At 40.6% G+C, this 18,571-nt stretch overlaps 1 protein-coding gene across 2 annotated transcripts in view; it reads left to right on the plus strand.

Moving 5' to 3' along the window:
• Positions 1 to 789: 789 nt before the first annotated feature.
• LOC106582137 (ankyrin repeat domain-containing protein 10) overlaps positions 790 to 18,571 on the plus strand; it is a 34,614-nt gene continuing 16,832 nt past the window's right edge. The window contains exons 1-3 of one of the 2 annotated variants that reach the window (XM_014164906.3): positions 790 to 1,156; positions 5,944 to 6,096; positions 8,912 to 9,003. In XM_014164906.3, coding sequence (XP_014020381.2) covers positions 959 to 1,156; positions 5,944 to 6,096; positions 8,912 to 9,003 — 443 coding nt within the window. In that variant the 5' untranslated portion in view covers positions 790 to 958. Of the gene's footprint in view, positions 1,157 to 1,422; positions 1,671 to 5,943; positions 6,097 to 8,911; positions 9,004 to 18,571 lie in introns of those variants that run through there. The other variant, XM_014164907.3, reaches the window with a different exon arrangement.

Raw genomic sequence — 18,571 nt, forward strand, 5'->3', positions numbered from 1 at the left:
AAGATTAAATAAATAAAACACCCGGCAGTGATTAGACACCTGTGTGTCCTTATAAACTGGTGACCCCCAGTGTTTTATTATGTTAGTGACTCAAGCATTACAACAAAATCAATTGGCTAAAAAGCCTAGCTAAATAACGTTTGCTGACATGGTCTAGTTGAGCTGGACATTTCTGAGAAGTTATAAATAGCTCTCTAATGTATGCAATGACTGACATGACAAGAGGAAAACTGCTGATGCACTATCCCCTCGCACACTCCACAGCTTGGGAACCACTGAGCTTGGCCACAGTAATAGTAAGTTGGAGAAAAGTTTTCCTTAGCAGTAAGTGTTACACGTATTTATGCATAAGCCATGCACATACTGAAATCACAGTCAAAATAGCCAGACTGTTATATGTGGCTGTTTTGACCTACCTTAGCTGAATATAGGATACTACAATCCATTGTTTTTAAAATGGACATTGCTGAGAAGTACACTGAGTTTATTTTGTGAATCGTAGACTACAGTATGTAACTCAATCTTAGGTTTCATTGTTGCAATAAAAAGTTATTTAGGCCGATATTCTTGTGCAATCTAATTGCAAAGAGCCATGCATCCAATTGTAAGTAGATCGGCTAGGTTTGTTGACGTTTTGCAGGTATAATAGCCTAGGATACAGGCAGAGATTGCCAGTATTTCTATTACATGTATCAGATAATAAGGTGTGAATTTAGTGCCGAGTCATGTGTACAAAACTCCATTCCTGAATTTGCAAGTCGCTTCAAGTTTTATTCTCAGTGCATTGGACAAGAAACTCGAGCCTCATCACTGTCTCTGTGTGCTCAATGTTGCAAGCAGATGCCGATGCCTTCGTGAAAAGGCACTCAAAGAAGCATTACCACAATAATTACATTTGGAAACAGGCGACTGCGTTTACCGTTACCTTGCTAAAATAGTGTTTTATATTCGTTTGATAATGTCTTTGGGCAATGAGTCGGGATTTTCAAGTGAGGAGGTTCTTAACGTTCGCTTCCCACTCCACCGGGCGTGCAGGGATGGAGATATCGGTGCGTTGTGCTCGCTTCTTCAATGCACCTCAAACCCGGCGGATTTAGCCGTGGAGGACTCTTTCTACGGCTGGACACCCATACATTGGGCTGCTCATTTTGGAAAGGTAATGGGATTTTTTTTTATTACCAAGAAATGAAAAGGCCGAGGCACAGAGTTTCTAACCATCTTTGGCCGAGGTTTCCAGCTGCCATTTTAAGACAGACTGACCGCGACTGAATTATAAATATTTAGGTAACGTTAGCTAGCTCGCCCTTGATCATGACTCTTTAGTTCCATTAGATTACACAAGTCATTGGACGAAGGCGTCTTCAGGGGGAGTTTTAAGGTCCCTCCCTGACACGGTTCGGTCTGAACATTAACATGTGTCGCATGCTGCCCGGTTTTGGAAGCATAAGGACCATATCATTCATATCAGCCAGAAATAACAATTTGATACACACCTTGATAACGTGTTCCCACACGGCCATATCTCCATGTTACAGCGCTTGTTTACGGACAACAGATGGAAGCCAAGAGGTGACCACCTGTACTAATTAGCTATCTAGCATGCTCCGAACACCTGTGTGTAGGTTTAACTCGGGAAGTGTCGTTTCTTTGATATGTGCAAAACTGCTACAGTAAGTGTCGTTTTATTTGAATTATTTTTTTTATCACTGATGAAAAATAAGGGCCATATGCTTCGAAAGCCATATTGCAAGCTATGATTATTAGACGTTTCTAAACGTTAAAACAGCTTCGGGATTGTAGTTCACACGAGGCAGTCATGGGCGAAGCTAATGGCTGAACTGTAGGGAGAAGGCAGAATGTGTCAAATTGTGTAATGATTTACATTGGGACTGTTTAAAATGAACAAGACCATCACTGAACGTCTTTCAGCCGGTTACAGTGTGGCGGGCTCGATTGTTTATTGGTTGCGTTGGAAAACCAATAACCTGTAATGCGCCAAAAGGCAGTTTGTAAGCACACTGGACTCCTTCCCATGTGCAAGTGTATACATTAACATTGTAAACAACTCAACCGAAGGACGGGGTGAGCTCCTGTCCAGCCTACCTGATTGTTTAACTAGGAGGAACATTATAAAGCCATGTTTTTAATTTTTATTTATTTAACATTTTATTTAACTAAATAAGTCAGTTAAGAACAACTTCTTATTTACAATACCGGCCAAACCCGGACGACGCTGGGCCAATTGTGCGCCGCCCTATGGGACTCCCAATCTCTGCCGGTTGTGATACAGCCTGGATTCGAACCAGGGTGTCCAGTGACACCTCTAGCACTGAGACGCAGTGCTTTAGACCGCTGTGCAAATCAGCCTCATCACTGACTGGATGCTGATCGATTTGAGAGAGAAGTGAAAGTACAATAGCTACACTGTATAAACGGTCAATCTATTTTAAGCACACACTGAGAACAACACATTCTGCCCTCTCTATTTCCCTGTCCCTGCCTGGTTAGTGACAGTATGCTAGCTCAGCCTCAGGCATTTACTAAAATCGAGTCATCCGTTGACTCTCTGTGCTGCTGAGTTAGTATTCACACTGTTACTGTATCCTGTTACTGTTAGAGCAGGGTTTTACAAATAGCCCGAGGCATGGTCTGCATGACTCAATGACTGAACACAAGGCAGTTTGTGGTTGTGAGAAGCATAGTTTTTATGATCATCACAAGTGATTAAACTAACTTGCACACACACAATATACAAACAAAATGGAGCATGGTCAACTTCGAGGTTACATCCTTGTCTAATAAATGTCCTGCTACAGCACTGTTGCTACTGCTGCAAAAACATATGGTTGATCAAGCGACTCCCACGGAGGGTCAGACTGTATTTGCATAGGGTTATGGAAAGCCCCCCCCCCCCCCCCCCCCAAACTGCGCCATGAATTACCTGCACCACCTATTGCGATGTGCCTTCTAACTAAATCAGGTGTTAAATGAGGTGAAAAGGAGACTGCAGTGGCACTTTAAATCACACCTCACTCTTGCAGAAATCAACATTTGACATGTCAAATAGTTTGAATAAAAAAATTAAAAACACCCTTTATAGGTTGGTTTAACACTAAGTGAGGTGGTAGGTCCCACGAGGCTGTTGGTAGAGTATGGTGCTTGCAACACTAGGGTTGTGGGTTCGATTCCCACGAGGGACCAGTGCAAAAATGTTTGTACTCACTCTGGATAAGATGCATTACACAAATGTAATATAGTTATTTGGGTCTGATTTAGGCTTTGGCGGTATACCATATACCGGAGTATTTGGAAATAACCACAAATGGTTTTTCAATACCATTAACAATTTCTTTTTTTTTTATACATTTGAATGTTGTAGCTACTTTTTAAGTAAATACCTGCAGTCAACTTGTGCAATATGTTAGGAGATAAAGAAGATTGCCTTCTTCATTTCACCTGTCACAATTTTTCATTATGAAGCATAACGGTAGTACCCGTTCACGTGGTGTTTGTTTACAAGCACAACAATGAGAGACCGGAGCCTTGTGAGTCACTCGCTGTTGTGCAGCACGAGCCAGGTGGTCTAGTTACAGTGTGGAATTCACAACTAAATGTTTGCCAGCTAAGATTTGTTATAACTATTAAGTTAACTGTCTAAAGTTTGCTAAATGCTCTGCAGTTGTGCATTTGGTGTGCTAAATTAGTAGCTAGTTAGCTATCTAGCTAAGTGGTTAGCGTCTTTGAAAATCAAGCTTCGCTTGCCAGTAACAGCAGAGAATCGCCTCGTGGATCAAGAGTCTTGCATGTACTTGTTAGCATTGCTAACCTTGGAATTACAAAGGCTCAGTGGTGTTTGAAAATAGCGCCCCTTGTGTTCAGTGGCGGTATTATCAAATATCCATGTATGGCTGAAGGTCAGTATGAAGGTATGACAATCTGGATACCACCCCAGCCTAGTGTGATTTGTACCGGTTGTAAAATAACCGCAGGGAGGTATTTGATTACAGGAAATACTGATACTGTAGGCCTTTTGTATTTCTCCACTATACTGTTTTGCTTGATGGCCTGTGGATTTCCTCACAGCAGGACAGACACAGCAGGGGGCTTTGACACACTGTATTATGTGTGTGTGTGTATATATATATATATATATATTTGAAATTTGTGGAGTGGTATGAAAAACATAGTATTTAATGAACTTCGAACCTAAGTGTAGTGGTTGAAAACTAGTATTTAATGACTTCAACCTAAGTGTATGTATACTATATATATATATATATATAAATATAGTTTACATACACTTAGGTTGAAGTCATTAAAACTTGTTTTTCAACCACTCCACAAATTTCTTGTTAACAAACTATAGTTTTGGCAAGTCTGTTAGGACATCTACTTTGTGCATGACACAAGTCATTTTTCCAACAATTGTTTACAGACAGATTATTTCACTTGTAATTTACTGAATCACAATTCCAGTGGGTCAGAAGTTTACATACACTAAGTTGACTGTGCCTTTACGCAGCTTGGAAATTCCAGAAAAATATGTCATGGCTTTAGAAGCTTCTCATAGGCTAATTTACATAATTTGAGTCAATTGGAGATGTACCTGTGGATGTATTTCAAGGCCTACCTTCAAACTCAGTGCCTCTTTGCTTGACATTGTGGGAAAATCAAAAGAAATCAGCCAAGACCTCAGAAAAAAAATTGTTGTCCTCCACAAGTCTGGTTCATCCTTTGGAGATATTTCTAATCGCGTGAAGGTACCACGTTCATCTGTACAAACAATAGTACGCAAGTATAAACACCATGGGACCACGCAGCCGCCATATCGCTCAGGAAGGAGACGTGTGCTGTCTCCTGGAGATGAATGTACTTTGGTGCGAAAAGTGAAAATCAATCCTAGAACAACAGCAAAGGACCTTGTGAAGATGCTGGAGGAAACGGGTACAAAAGTATCTATATCCACAGTAAAACGAGTCCTATAACGACATAACCTGAACGGCCGCTCAGCAAGGAAGAAGCCACTGCTCCAAAACCGCCATAAAAAAGCCAGACTACGGTTTGCAACTGCACATGGGGACGTAGATCGTACTTTTTGGAGAAATGTCCTTTGGTCTGATGAAAAAAAAATAGAACTGTTTGGTCATAATGACCATCGTTATGTTTGGAGGAAAAAGGGGGAGGCTTGCAAGCTGAAGAAAACCATCCCAACTGTGTAGCATGGGGGTGGCAGCATCATGTTGTGGGGGTGCTTTGCTGCAGGAGCACGTCACAAGATCGATGGCATCATGAGGCAGGGAAATTATGTGAATATATTGAAGTACCATCTGAAGACATCAGTCAAGAAGTTTAAGCTTGGTCATAAATGGGTTTTCCAAGTGGACAATGACCCCAAGCATACTTCCGAAGTTGTGGCAAAATGTCTTAAGGACAACAAAGTCAGGGTATTGGAGTGGCCATCACGAAGCCCTGACCGCAATCCTATAGAAAATTTGTGGGCAGAACTGAAAAGGTGTGTGCGACCAAGGAGGCCTACAAACCTGACTCAGTTACACCAGCTCTGTCAGGAGGAACAGGCCTAAATTCACCCAACTTATTGTGGGAAGCTTGTGGAAGGCTACCTGAAACGTTTGACCGAAGTTAAACAATTGATATGGCAATGCTACCAAATACTAATTGAGTGTATGTAAACTTCTGACCCACTAGGAATGTGATGAAAGAAATAAAAGCTGAAATAAATCATTCTCTCTACTATTATTCTGACATTTTACATTCTTAAAATAAAGTGCTGATCCTAATTGACCTAGGACTGAGAATCTGTACTAGGATTAAATGTCAAGAATTGTGAAAAACTGAGTTTAAATGTATTTGGCTAAGGTGTATGTAAACTTCTGACTTCAACTGTGTGTGTTTATAACTGTATATATTTCTGTCTCTTCTCAGTTGGAGTGTGTGATGCGTCTGGTGCAGGTGGGCTGTGGAGTCAACGCAGTAACCACAAGGTTTGCTCAGACACCCACTCACATCGCTGCGTTTGGGGGCCACCCAGAATGCCTGCTTTGGCTGCTGCAAGCTGGCGCCGACATCAACAGACAGGTACAGTGCACATGGATGCATACACCTACCCACACACACACAGTAGGAAAAGGGGAACAGACATAGTAAAAATGACAGCATCCAGTGTTTGTGAGAGAGGCTGAGCTCAGACTGATCCAATCAAAGGGATCATCCTGGCTTTGGGCCACCTGACCCTTGACCCATCTGAATTGGTACCAGTTACACATTTAGATTGAATGTACATTACCAGTCAAAAGTTTGGACACACCTACTCATTCAAGGGTTCTATGCTTTATCTTGGCCAGGTCGCAGTTGCAAATGAGAACTTGTTCTCAACTAGCCTACCTGGTTAAATAAAGGTGAAATAAAATAAATAAATACCGTTTTTTTTCTTTATTTTTACTATTTTCGACATTGTAGAATAATAGTGAAGACATCAAAACTATGAAATAACACATGGAATCATGTAGTAACCCAAAAAAGTTAAACAAATCCAAATATATTTGAGATTCTTCAAAGTAGCCACACTTTGCCTTGACAGCTTTGTACACTCTTGGCATTCTCTCAACCAGCTTCACCTGGAATGCTTTCCCAACAGTCTTAAAGGAGTACCCACATGCAGAGCACTTGTTGGCTGTTTTTTTTTTTCACTCTGCGGTCCCCAACCTCAATGCTCATCTCAAACCATCTCAATTGGGTTGAGGTCGGGTGATTGTGGATGCCAGGTCATCTGATGCAGCACTCCATCACTCTCCTTCTTGGTCAAATAGACCTTACACAGCCTAGAGGTGTGTTGCGTCAAACCACATAGGCTGGTATCGCTGCAGAATGCTGTGATAGCCATGCTGGTTAAGTGTGCCTTGAATTCTAAATAAATCACAGACAGTGTCAACAGCAAAGCACCTCCTTCAGGCTTCACAGTGGGAACCACACATGCAGAGATCATCCGTTCACCTACTCTGCATCTCACAAAGACACGGCGGTTGGAATCCAAAAATCTCAAATTTGGACACATCAGACTAAAGGACAGATTTCCACCGGCCTAATGTCCATTGCTCGTGTTTTTTTGGCCCAAGCAAGTCTCTTCTTATTGGTGTCCTTCAGTAGTGGTTTCTTTGCAGCAATTCAACCATGAAGGCCTGACTCAGTCTCCTCTGAACAGTTGATGTTGAGATGTGTCTGTTACTTGAACTCTGTGAAGCATTTATTTGGGCTGCAATTTCTGAGGCTGGTAACTAATGAACTTATCCTCTGCAGCAGAGGAAACTGGGTCTTTCCTGTGGCGGTCCTTATGAGAGCCAGTTTCATCATAGAGCTTGATTGTTTTTTGCGACTGCACTTGAAGACATTTTCGAAGTTCTAGAAATGTTCTGGATTGACTGACCTTCATGTCTTAAAGTAATGATGGACTGTCGTTTCTCTTTGCTTATTTGAGCTGTTCTTGCCATAATATGGACTTGGTCTTTTACCAAATCTTCTGTATACCACCCCTACCTTGTCACAACACAACTGATTTGCTCAAACGCATTAAGAAGGAAAGAAATTCCACAAATGTAACTTTTTTTAACAAGGTTACACCTGTTAATTGAGGTGCATTCCAGGTGACTACCTCATGAAGCTGGTTGAGAGAATGCCAAGAGTGTGCAAAGCTGTCATCAAGACAAAGGGTGGCTACTTTGAAGAATGTCAAATATACACTTATTTTGGTTACTGCGTGATTCCGTATGTGTTATTTCATAGTTTTGATTATGATTAATAATTAATATTCTACAATGTAGAAAATAGTAAAAATAAAGAAAAACCTTTGAATGAGTAGGTGTCCAAACTTTTGACTGGTACTGTATGTTATGAGGAAAGATTTCCATTCTGTTTTGTGGCTATGGTTGTTATTACATCTATAAAACCTCCTCAACCCCGTGTGTGTTACGAGCCCCAGCCAGCCTGCTTTTATCTCCATGCTGTTGGATTTAATGACTGACAGAAAACCACAATCTACATATGAAAAGACAATATTGTTTTTATTTAGACTTGATGTCATTGGTGTTTTGTGTGTTTTTCTGACATGTTCTTTTGCTTACGCTCCTGTCTTGTGTGCACACATTTTCACTGACCATCTGATGCTTCACTGCACCACTCAGAGACATCTGAATAGTAGGTCATGATGGCATAACTCCTACCTCTTCTCTTGGCTTGCTGCAGCATGTCACTTATTTCTAATAGAGCTTTAATACAGCTTACATAAAAAAAATCAACACCCATTTCAAAAATAGCCATACAGTTTCCCCTCCATTAAACCCATCACCCTCTTTTAACCCCTCCCTTGTATGGATTGAATAGAGCCACCCAGGGATGAGGTGCAGGGTGGGTCACCACTACAGCATGTCAAATGGCCTACATTCTCTGGATGTGAAGAACAGTGGTTATGGATGGAGGGATTTGTTGGAAAAACACTCAATCTCTCTCTACCACTCTTTCAGCACCTCCCTCACTTTCTCTCTCGTGGAGGAGGGATCTATTTTTTTTTGCTAGCTCTTGCCACAGCCTTCTACATCTCTCTCTCTCTCTCTCTACTGCAATATCTTTCTCTCATGCTTGATACTCTACAGCCATGTGGTCGGCTGTGCAGCTGGGGTGAAGAGTTCACTCTGCCTCTGGAGAACTTTACCCTGGTGTCTGGCAGATCTCACCAGACACTGCTCTAAGGGAAATGAGAGGGGGGAGGCTAACCTGCTGCATATTATTGCAGCACAAGAAACCAATGTAAGCAACTGCTTCAGTTTGTGTAAATACAGTGTGTAACATATTTCTTTCTCTTTCCTTCTCTTTCTCTATAACCTCCCTCTCTCTTTCTCAGGACTATGTGGGTGAGACACCCATCCATAAGGCTGCCCGTGCAGGCAGTTTGGACTGTGTCAACGCTCTCCTGATTCAGGGGGCGAAAGCTGAGTAAGTCGTGCTACTGCACCCCTTGTGTGCTCTGTCTTCCCCTCACTGTAACACCCAAAATCTCCTATACCTACACATTTACAAGAGGACTCAATCAAAACCCGAACAAGCTGTGCTTTTTTTAGGACAGTTGACACTGCTCCATGTTCAAACTGTGGAAATTGGTGTGGATTTTTCGGGAATGGTTCATAGGTTCTCTGGACAGATAATGAGGTATAATGACTGCATAGGGACTACCAGTGGAATAACCTATGTTCTTACCCTGTAACAAGTTATTTATGTGCAGATATGCTGTGTTTAGAACCTTTTTTTAGGTTCAAAACTTGATTAACAAAGGTAAGAAATATAGCTGCCTGTACTTAGACTTTGTTACAAGGTAATTACATGAGTTATACCCTTACAGTTAGTAGTTACCCTGAAATTACGCCTATGAAAAAGTAATGTGTTGTTGAGATTTCCTCCTCTGTGTGAGTCCTGTTACTGTAGCAACCAGACAAGGAAATCAGAACAACATGTCTTTGGAAGGATGGAGAACAATAATACAATTCCTGATAAATTCATGCTGAATCCCAACATGTTGCGCCGCAATCTGTTGCTGTTCCTCAATTTGGGCCATCTGACGTTGGAACATTCCCTACTCCAAGGGATTCTAACTCTATTCCTGGAGAGGTACTGGAGGGTGCAGGCTTTTGTTCCAGACCTGTAATCACACCTGACTCAATTAATCATGGTCTTCTGTTTGGACAATGATTACCCGAACCGAATGTGTGTGTTCAGGGCTGGAACAAAAGCCTACATACCCAGTAGCTCTTCCGGACCAGGGTTGAATACCTTAGTCTATAAATTGGTGTGTGAGAATCTCTCCCTCCTGCACTAGACAGTCTGAACATGGAGCAGTGTCTTTTTCAGGGGGAAATATTTGTGATACCTCTATTGTTTTTGGTGGAGATCTCCTGCAAATGTGACCCAGGTTGATAAGCTTTACCATCTGGAAATTATTTTGATGTTATGTTTTAACTGTAGATGATTATTTGTAGAATTAATAGAGCATTACTTTCTCTTTGTTCACGTTTGCTTTGGTAAGTGTTTTTCTATAGCTGTAGTGCCTGACCAAATGCACATTTCCTCATTACGAACGTGAAGAGGAGAAACGGACAATTTCTGGTAGATTTGAACAAAATGGAGGTAAAATGTGTTTTTTAAATCCTTTTTACTTGCTTGGAGATGACACTGAAAACACATCAAATGATGTCCCAAAACCCCTTAATGAGTTTCTGTCCTCGTTGAACCAAACAATGTGAAAGGATTGGATCGTTTAAACTTTTAGGCAATGTGGCAGAAACGCCACATAACAAACTGGTTTCACCTATCCAGTCCTTTTCTGACCATTTGTCATAAATGAAAAAACATCTAGTTGAGAAGTTGTTAACCATATCAGGATGTAGCCAGCCTAGTCTCCCATCACTGCAAAGGGCTGGTACGGTGCATGCAGGTAAATGGCGAGCGAGAGATATGGACAGGGAGCGAAGAGAGACACACTGACAAAAAAGTATGAATACTGTAGCGTTAATTACCCCCATTTGTTCTTGTCAGCAGATTGGTTAAAACGTTAAATGCATAACCCAAGAGAAATGTGCAACCTTTCTTAATAGAGAATACAATTATATGCTGTGCAGCAGCTCCTATGATCCGAACAAAGGATAGACGCTGTTGCCATTTGAAAAAGGCTTGTTTGGTGATAAGACAACACACAGATAAACTACTCCAGCCGTTCAGCGCAGGTGCCCAAAGTTCCAGAAAGCTGATAAGTCGTTTACCTCATGTGAACTACAGACCTCACCCTAGACGACGCCTGTGTTTTTAGTTTAGCCATATATTAGGTTAGCATAACTCCAGAACGAACCATGAAATAATTATCGTTAACACCAAACGTTCTTAATCTCTCACACCCTCAGTATGTTTTCCAGAGACTCTAATAAGTGGACAAATACAGAAACATACAACCTGCCAGTCCTGTTTTGTGTTTTGATTGATTGCATTTGATATACCTGAGAGGAATTGGACTATGACGTAATACTTGCATAATCCCTCAGAACTAGCACAACTTGAAAGGTCTGTGTTTGACATGATTAAAATAGATACAGATGAAGCTCTGCTCGCCATACTGTGGATGTGCTTCTAAAAGCGCTCTCCGTGCCAGCTATTTTATCTCCTTGCAAGTAAATGGGTTCATATTGTGATCTGAAACAAAAGTGCCCAATCAAATGTTTTGTAGAGGGTAGGCTATATCTGCAGTTTCCCACAGATGACGAAACAGTCTCAAAGAGGGGAGAGATTATTTTAGAAGGCATGGTATAACACTGATGGATTTTTAATATAGGCCTACATTTGCTCTGCTGTCAATTATTCTGTGAGTTAGACGCTGCCTAATCTCAGTTAACCCAGAACGAATGTCTTGCGTAATTGGTCAGATGCTCAATGAAGTTCTGGGTCCATACAGTGCTTTTGGAAAGTATTCAGGCCCCTTCACTTTTTCCACAGTTTGTTACGTTACGTCCTTTTTCTAAATAATACCCCAAAATGACAAAGCCAAATTTTTTTGGGACATTTGCTAATTTATTACAAATAAAAAACAAATACCTTATTTACCTAAGTTTTCAGACCCTTTGCTATGAGACTCAGTTGAGCTCAGGTCAATCTTGTTTCCATTGATGGTCCTTGATGTTTCTACAACTTGATTGTAGTCCACCTGTGGTAAATTCAATTGATTGAACAGGATTTGGAAAGACACACACCTGTCTATATAAGATCCCACAGTTAACAGGGCATGTCAGTGCAAAAAGCATGCCATAAGGTCGAAGGACTTGTCCGTAGGCGCTCCAGGACAGGATTGTGTCGAGGCCCAGATCTGGGGAAGGGTTCCTCAAGAACAGTGGCCTCCATCATTCTTAAATGGAGAAGTTTGGGACCACCAAGACTCTTCCTAGAGCTGGCCGCCCGGCAAAACTGAGCAATCGGGGGAGAAGGGCCTTGGTCAGGGAGGAGACCAAGAACCAGATGGTCACTCTGACAGAGCTCCAGATTTTCTCTGTGGAGATGGGAGAACCTTCCAGAAGGACAACCATCTCTGCAGGACTTCACCAATCAGGCCCTTATGGTAGAGTGGCCAGACGGAAGCCACTCCTCAGTAAAAGGCACATCCCGCTTGGAGTTTGCCAAAAAGCACCTAAAGGACTCTGACCATGAGAAATAAGATATAACTCTTTGCCCTGAATGCCAAGCATCAAGTCTGGAGGAAATCTGGCACCATCCCGACAGTGAAGCTTGGTGGTGGCAGCATCATGCTGTGGGGATGTTTATCAGCGGCAGGGACTGGGAGACTAGTCAGGATCGAGGGAAAGATGAATGGAGCAAAGTACAGAGCTCCTTGATTAAAACCTGCTCCAAAGCACTCAGGACCTCAGACTGGGGCGAAGGTTCTCCTTCCAACAGGACAACGACCCAAAGCACACAGCCAAGACAACGCAGGAGTGGCTTCGGAACAAGTCTGTGAATGTGCTTGAGTGGCCCAGCCAGAGCCCGGACTTGAACCCGATCGAACGTCTCTGGAGAGACCTGAAAATAGCTGTGCAGCGACGCTCCCCATCCAACCTGACAGAGCTTGAGAGGATCTGCAGAGGAGAATGGGAGAAACTCCCCAAATACAGGTGTGCCAAGCTTGTAGCGTCATACCCAAGAAGACTCAATGCTGTAATCGCTGTCAAAAGTGTTTGAACAAAGTACTGAGTAAAGAGTAAATATTTCAGCTTTTTTTCCTAAAGTTGTTTTTGCCTTGTCATTATGGGATATTGTGTGTAGATTGATAAGGGGTAAACAATTATTTAATCAATTTCAGAATAAGGCTTTAACGTAACAATGTGGAAGAAGTCAAGGGGTCTGAATGCACTGTAAGTACTGAAAGTTAGTGCATATATTTAGTCAAGGTCACCACCATGCCCTGCAAATAGGGCTTTACCAACAGTTTTAGGGTGCTCCTCATTGTATGACCAAGTGCCATCGTGTTTAGGTAGACAGAGATACTAGAACCATTAACTTCTACAAGAGCAGTATTGAAACCTTGACAAATGCACATCTGTTAGCGTGGGCAAGACACATTGTTGACAGCAGACCGCAGACACTGCCTCAATTTGACAGGGATCTAATTATTTCACAGCGTATTTTAAATTAGTTACTAAATGATAATCATTGTCTGTTTTAAATTGATTATAAATGTTATGTCTCAACGACAAATTGCTCACAAACATGCATAGTCCGATTCTCTCAAGGGAATGTTATTGCTCCCCAAAATTCTTAGCAAGTGTTGGAAGGATTCACCCTGAAGGATAGTTCAACATTTAAGGCAGAAATAGGTGTTTTAGTTACAGTACCCTCTTCGTGTCATCTGTGGGACAACCTGTAGCCTATACCTTTTTCATCTGTCCATTAAAACCCCAACGCACACACCTTAAACCAGAAACACCAGTGAGTTTATATGCCATGTTTGTATTTTAATTTCTAACACTACCTGGGTTTACTATATAACTTTTACAAGAACCTTTCTGATCAGGAAGAAACTACTTTTATTGCCAGGGAGAAACAGAAATCAGCATGACACTGTAGCACTTGAGAATTTGAGTTCTACATCCCTGAGCTAGTGAAATGTAATCTCTCTTTCAGGTGACTATAGGGTACTCTACTCCTTATTTCAGCTGACATACAGTGAGTTTTGCCATACTTCATTGAGGTGACGTGTATTTTAGTTTCTGGCAGGCACTATGACAATTTTTATGATTCTCAATTCTCATGTAGAGTTGCAAGCTAACCAAACGTGGTATAAATTATAGTCATACAAACCCAAATTCCAACAAGCATTGTAGAACAGATTTGGACAATATTGTTATGGTAATATTGTTAACCCAGGTTAAAAAAAGGGAAAACGCTTTGTATTGGGTTAAGGGGTTGATGGTCTATGGCATTTAAAATCACTGGTGACAATTTCAGTGGGGGGGAAAAATGACTTCTAGATTATTTTTATTCTATTCATTATGATGAAATGTGCATATGGTTGCTAGCCTCTGAAAAATTTTGAAAGCTGTTTGTTTTTCCCTAAAGGTCCTAGAAATGCTACTGTGCAGCTGTTTGAGTTACTGTTTGATGTCACAATGTTGTTTCCTTTGACAGCTGTAGCTCATGTTGATTCTGATGGTCCACTATTCTAGAGTATGGAAGAAAAAGGCAAACTAGACAGGAGGCTCATGGCAACAGATTCTCATTTTTCTTTACTATACATTCTCAAATTCAAAAACATTACCCTGTCTAAACAGTGACGTATTAAGGAATTATAGGTGAAAATAAAATTATTTAAAGCCTTTTAAAAATATTATTGTTAGTCATGTCCATTTTTGTCCCCTGCAATCTTCTATTGCACTATGGTGCTTCAAAAGTCTAAAGGTTTTAACCAATAGCAAACAAGTTGTAAAATATAGGCTAATCCATATGAAACCAGCTTTTATTTTCTGCTTTCGAAAGACCACCTATAAGGGTAGGAAAAACTTTTGGATGGAGCCATTTTCTCCTGTGCTTAGTGGTTGCTTGCCTATCTGCTCTCAGTACCCAGAGGGAGCTGATTAAACTGCAATGGAAACACATTTGACCGGTGATTTCTATGTTTCTCCTGTGCTAAAGGCAGCTGTAGTTTGAGTAAATCTAGCCTAATAGTAATTGAAGCACCAGCCGGTTGTATGCAAAGAAGGCTAAACAAAATGTGCATATTGGTTTTATGAAGTATAACATTACTAAATCTCATTTTTTTAAATGTTCAGATGTTTACTTACTGGTAAATAAATGGCAGTGCTACATAAATGCGTTCAGCTTTAAATAGCTTCTACAAACAAGGTTGTTACTGGGCCTGTAGTTGACCAGCCAGCTCTAGCTACTGTAAACATAGTTCTTAGTTGCACAGACATTCCAATACGGACTGGTGCCATTTGTTCCAGGTTTCCGCAGCTGCTTCCTTTGAATTCTGGAAGTTATGTCTGTGCCAGGCAGATTAATATTTGTATGAATCATATGCCGCAATATTGCAATTTCCCACTGTTACCAACTATAAGTTTACCTTTTAAAATAATTTTCTGTAGAATAGGGAGAATATTGAACTATTAAATGCACCCAACCATTTTAAACCTGTTATCCTACTTTCAAAATACTTTGTCTAAGCTGCTGTCTGGTGTGACTGTCAGACAAACACACCACACATTCTTTGATGCTCTAGTAATGGATGCCTCCCGTACCAACCGCCACCATTAGCAAGGCACTCTGTTGTCACTGTTACATGGCACAGTTCCACAAGGATGATTCCATTCTGAGAATGTTCCCTTGTGTTTCCCTTCACTGTGACATTCACAATCGTTGAGCCAAAAGCATCTCCAGCATGTTACCGGACCCCATAGACTTCCAGTCATTGTGCTAACACTAGTTAGCAATCGTTCCAGAAACTACCTTCAACTTTCTTTAGACTGCACGTAGACACATATATAAAAATGGTATCCATGAGTTCATCTGACTCTGGGTAAGTAGAAAATAGAGGGCTTAATTCCCCAAATCTCAAACCATCCCTTTTAATGTATTCAGAGGTTGATATTTACTTCAAAATAATAACTAATATGGGTGAACTAAAATACTCTCAAACTTGCTTTTGTTCTTAATCAAACTGTGATTTGATCTGATATTCCTTGGTCAAACTCATCCCCCTGTTTCTGCTGCTGCACACACGTCATTCATAGTTCTAGTATCATCTCTCACTGTCATAAACAGACCTCTTTCTCACTTCTGAAGAGGACATTTCAAACTTTACCAATCACAGAAGTCGTCATCATGACTGATGTTGCGCTGGGTTTTTTTCTGCTTCGTCACTTTGCCCCAGTACTCTTTCCCTCCCGCTTTATGCCACTCTACTGGTCGTCGCTATGACCTAAACTTAGAATGACCTTCTCCTTGGACATTTGAGCTCTTGTCTGCTGCCAATTGCCCCCTTCCAGACTGACCTTTACCATTTAACTGACCAATACCGCTTCATTAATGTGCTACATGATTTTCTTCAGAGGCTAAGCAAATTAGGCTTCTCAAACCTCCACAACATGAAGTGCAGCTAGAATTGCTCCATCTTCAAGGGAAGTCAAGTATGTTGACCATAACCTTGATATAAATCAAATAAAATCTAATTTTGTTGGTCACATACACATATTTAGCAAATGTTATTGCGGGTGTAGCAAAATGATTGTGCTTAGAAGCAGAGCTGCCATATCTGTCTGCGTCATCTTATCACCCAGTATGTGTGATTTTAATTAAATATTTTCATTTTCTTCTGAAATCTCTGAAGCCATGGAGCATGTCCTTGTTGGTGGGTTTGTCCCTGAGCCATCTCAAATAGCCTTTCTGAAAGAGGATAATTTTCTAATAAAAAAATGATAGTTCAACCATCTATCATAGTGTTTTCTGCATCTCAAGACTCAAGTTCAACATATTAAGACGATGACCTATTTTGTTGTTGTTTGTCAGTGGCAGTACATTGACAAGGACCTTGGCCCATTATTCTGGACCGGTGCTTTTCTTGTGCCCTGATCATGTTGAATCATCCTGCACAAACCATGAATATCTCAGCCTGCATACTTACTCACAGAAGCTTGGTTGTGTTCTATCGTTGATTCAGTTATGTTTTTTTTCCTCCAACGTTTACACTACTGCCCTCTTTCCAGATCATTTACCCAATCTCTTGGTATCATTAATCACAGATATTCTTCAACAATACATACATGGAGCAGCAAGTGGTAACTTCCTTGTTAGGAAATTTCAGGTCAAACGTTCTGGTTTATTAAAATATATAAATGTATGGTTTTACGTCACCATCATAATAGGGCAATGAATATTTATTAGTGTTTGTTTCATTCAAATAGTTATCAATTTTTATTTTGGCGTGGGGAAAAAATAGCATCATTCACAATCAAAACCTTAAATATCTAGAAACATGCGTAGATCGTTTTGACCCTAAAACATCAAACTTCATTTAATTTCACTTTTGGATTCTCCTTTAGAATTTCTTGTCATGAGCCTCAAGCACTTTTAGGGTTTTACAATGAGCTACTCTAGGGGGTAAGCTCAGTAGATTAGTGAATAGAGAATCACTGGGTAGTGTAGTGGATAGAGAATAGTCCAGAGTAGAGCAGTCACTAGGGTCATACTATTTAACTGTATATAATGCTAACATTATAATGCTATAAATATTTTTGCTGTATAGAAGGACCTGTTCTGTTTTTGAATGTCACCTTCAGTATTAACCCATTTCTATGATATACCGTAAGATCTGTTTTGATTATCTGATCTTATGTCACATTTTCTCTTATGAAAGTGGCAATAAGAAGAGAGAAAAAATACTTAATAGAAAAACGTATGATCTCTTCTTTTTTTGTACTGTCAACAAATAAGACTCAGAAACCTCCACATCTCAATGTTTTGCAGCCATTGAATTCGAAATGACTTGATTTTTTCAAGTAATCCTAGAAAAGGGGGAGAATAGACACTGCAGAGTCTGCCCCGTTCCCTGGGATAGCCGTACTGTTGTGGCATTGAGTGTTCTCACTATCGCTTCCTATCTACAAACAAATCTGCAAACTGTTGAGGTATTTCATGCGGTGATTGGTTTTAATGCTAGGACATTTATGAATATCTTTTAAAAAGTTTGATTTCTTTAGACATGTTTAGACCTGCATGCTTTGCTTAATATTACCTGTCCCTGTATTTTATTTGTAAACTAACCATAGGACCCATTTTATGATTAGTGATCTTTTAATTAGTCCTATGTAAGTTACAGGTCAGCATGATTTTTAGGATCTCTCTCAAAGGTGATAGGCTAGCAACAGAAGGCAGTGGTTGTGTGTTCACAACTGAAAAGCAAAGCATACCAGGCATTTAAAAGAGAAATTAACGCTTCCTTACTTACTATTCAGGTTTGGACATGGTCATCCTGTATTATAAACTGGGTGGTTCAAGCCCTGAATGCTGATTGGCTGAAAGCCATGGTATATCAGACCGAATACCATGGGTATGACAAAACATTTATTTTTACTGCTCTAATTATGTTTATCAGTTCATAATAGCAATAAGGCACCTCGGGTTTGTGATATATGACCAATCTACCACGGCTAAGGGCTGTGTCCTAGCACTCTGCGTTGCGTCGTGTGAAGAACAGCCTTTAGCTGTGGTATATTGGCCGTATATCACACCACCTCGGGTCTTATTGCTTAATTATAGACCATTTCGAATCCAACAGGCTGATTCTTCAAGGTACTGTATTACCCTTTAGCATTCACACACACATGACGGGTCTCAATAACAGGACATGAGTGTGATTGCAGATATCATTGTGTTTCAAATAAAGTTGGCGTTCATTTACCGCTCTCTTCTCGACCTGAACTATGTATTCATCAGAAAATTTGCAGTTAAACAAAAAATCAAAATGGTTCACTTTGTAACT

The sequence above is a fragment of the Salmo salar genome, chromosome 21 (genome assembly GCF_965601325.2).
Source record: "Salmo salar chromosome 21, fSalSal1, whole genome shotgun sequence".
Taxonomy (NCBI): Eukaryota; Metazoa; Chordata; class Actinopteri; order Salmoniformes; family Salmonidae; genus Salmo; species Salmo salar.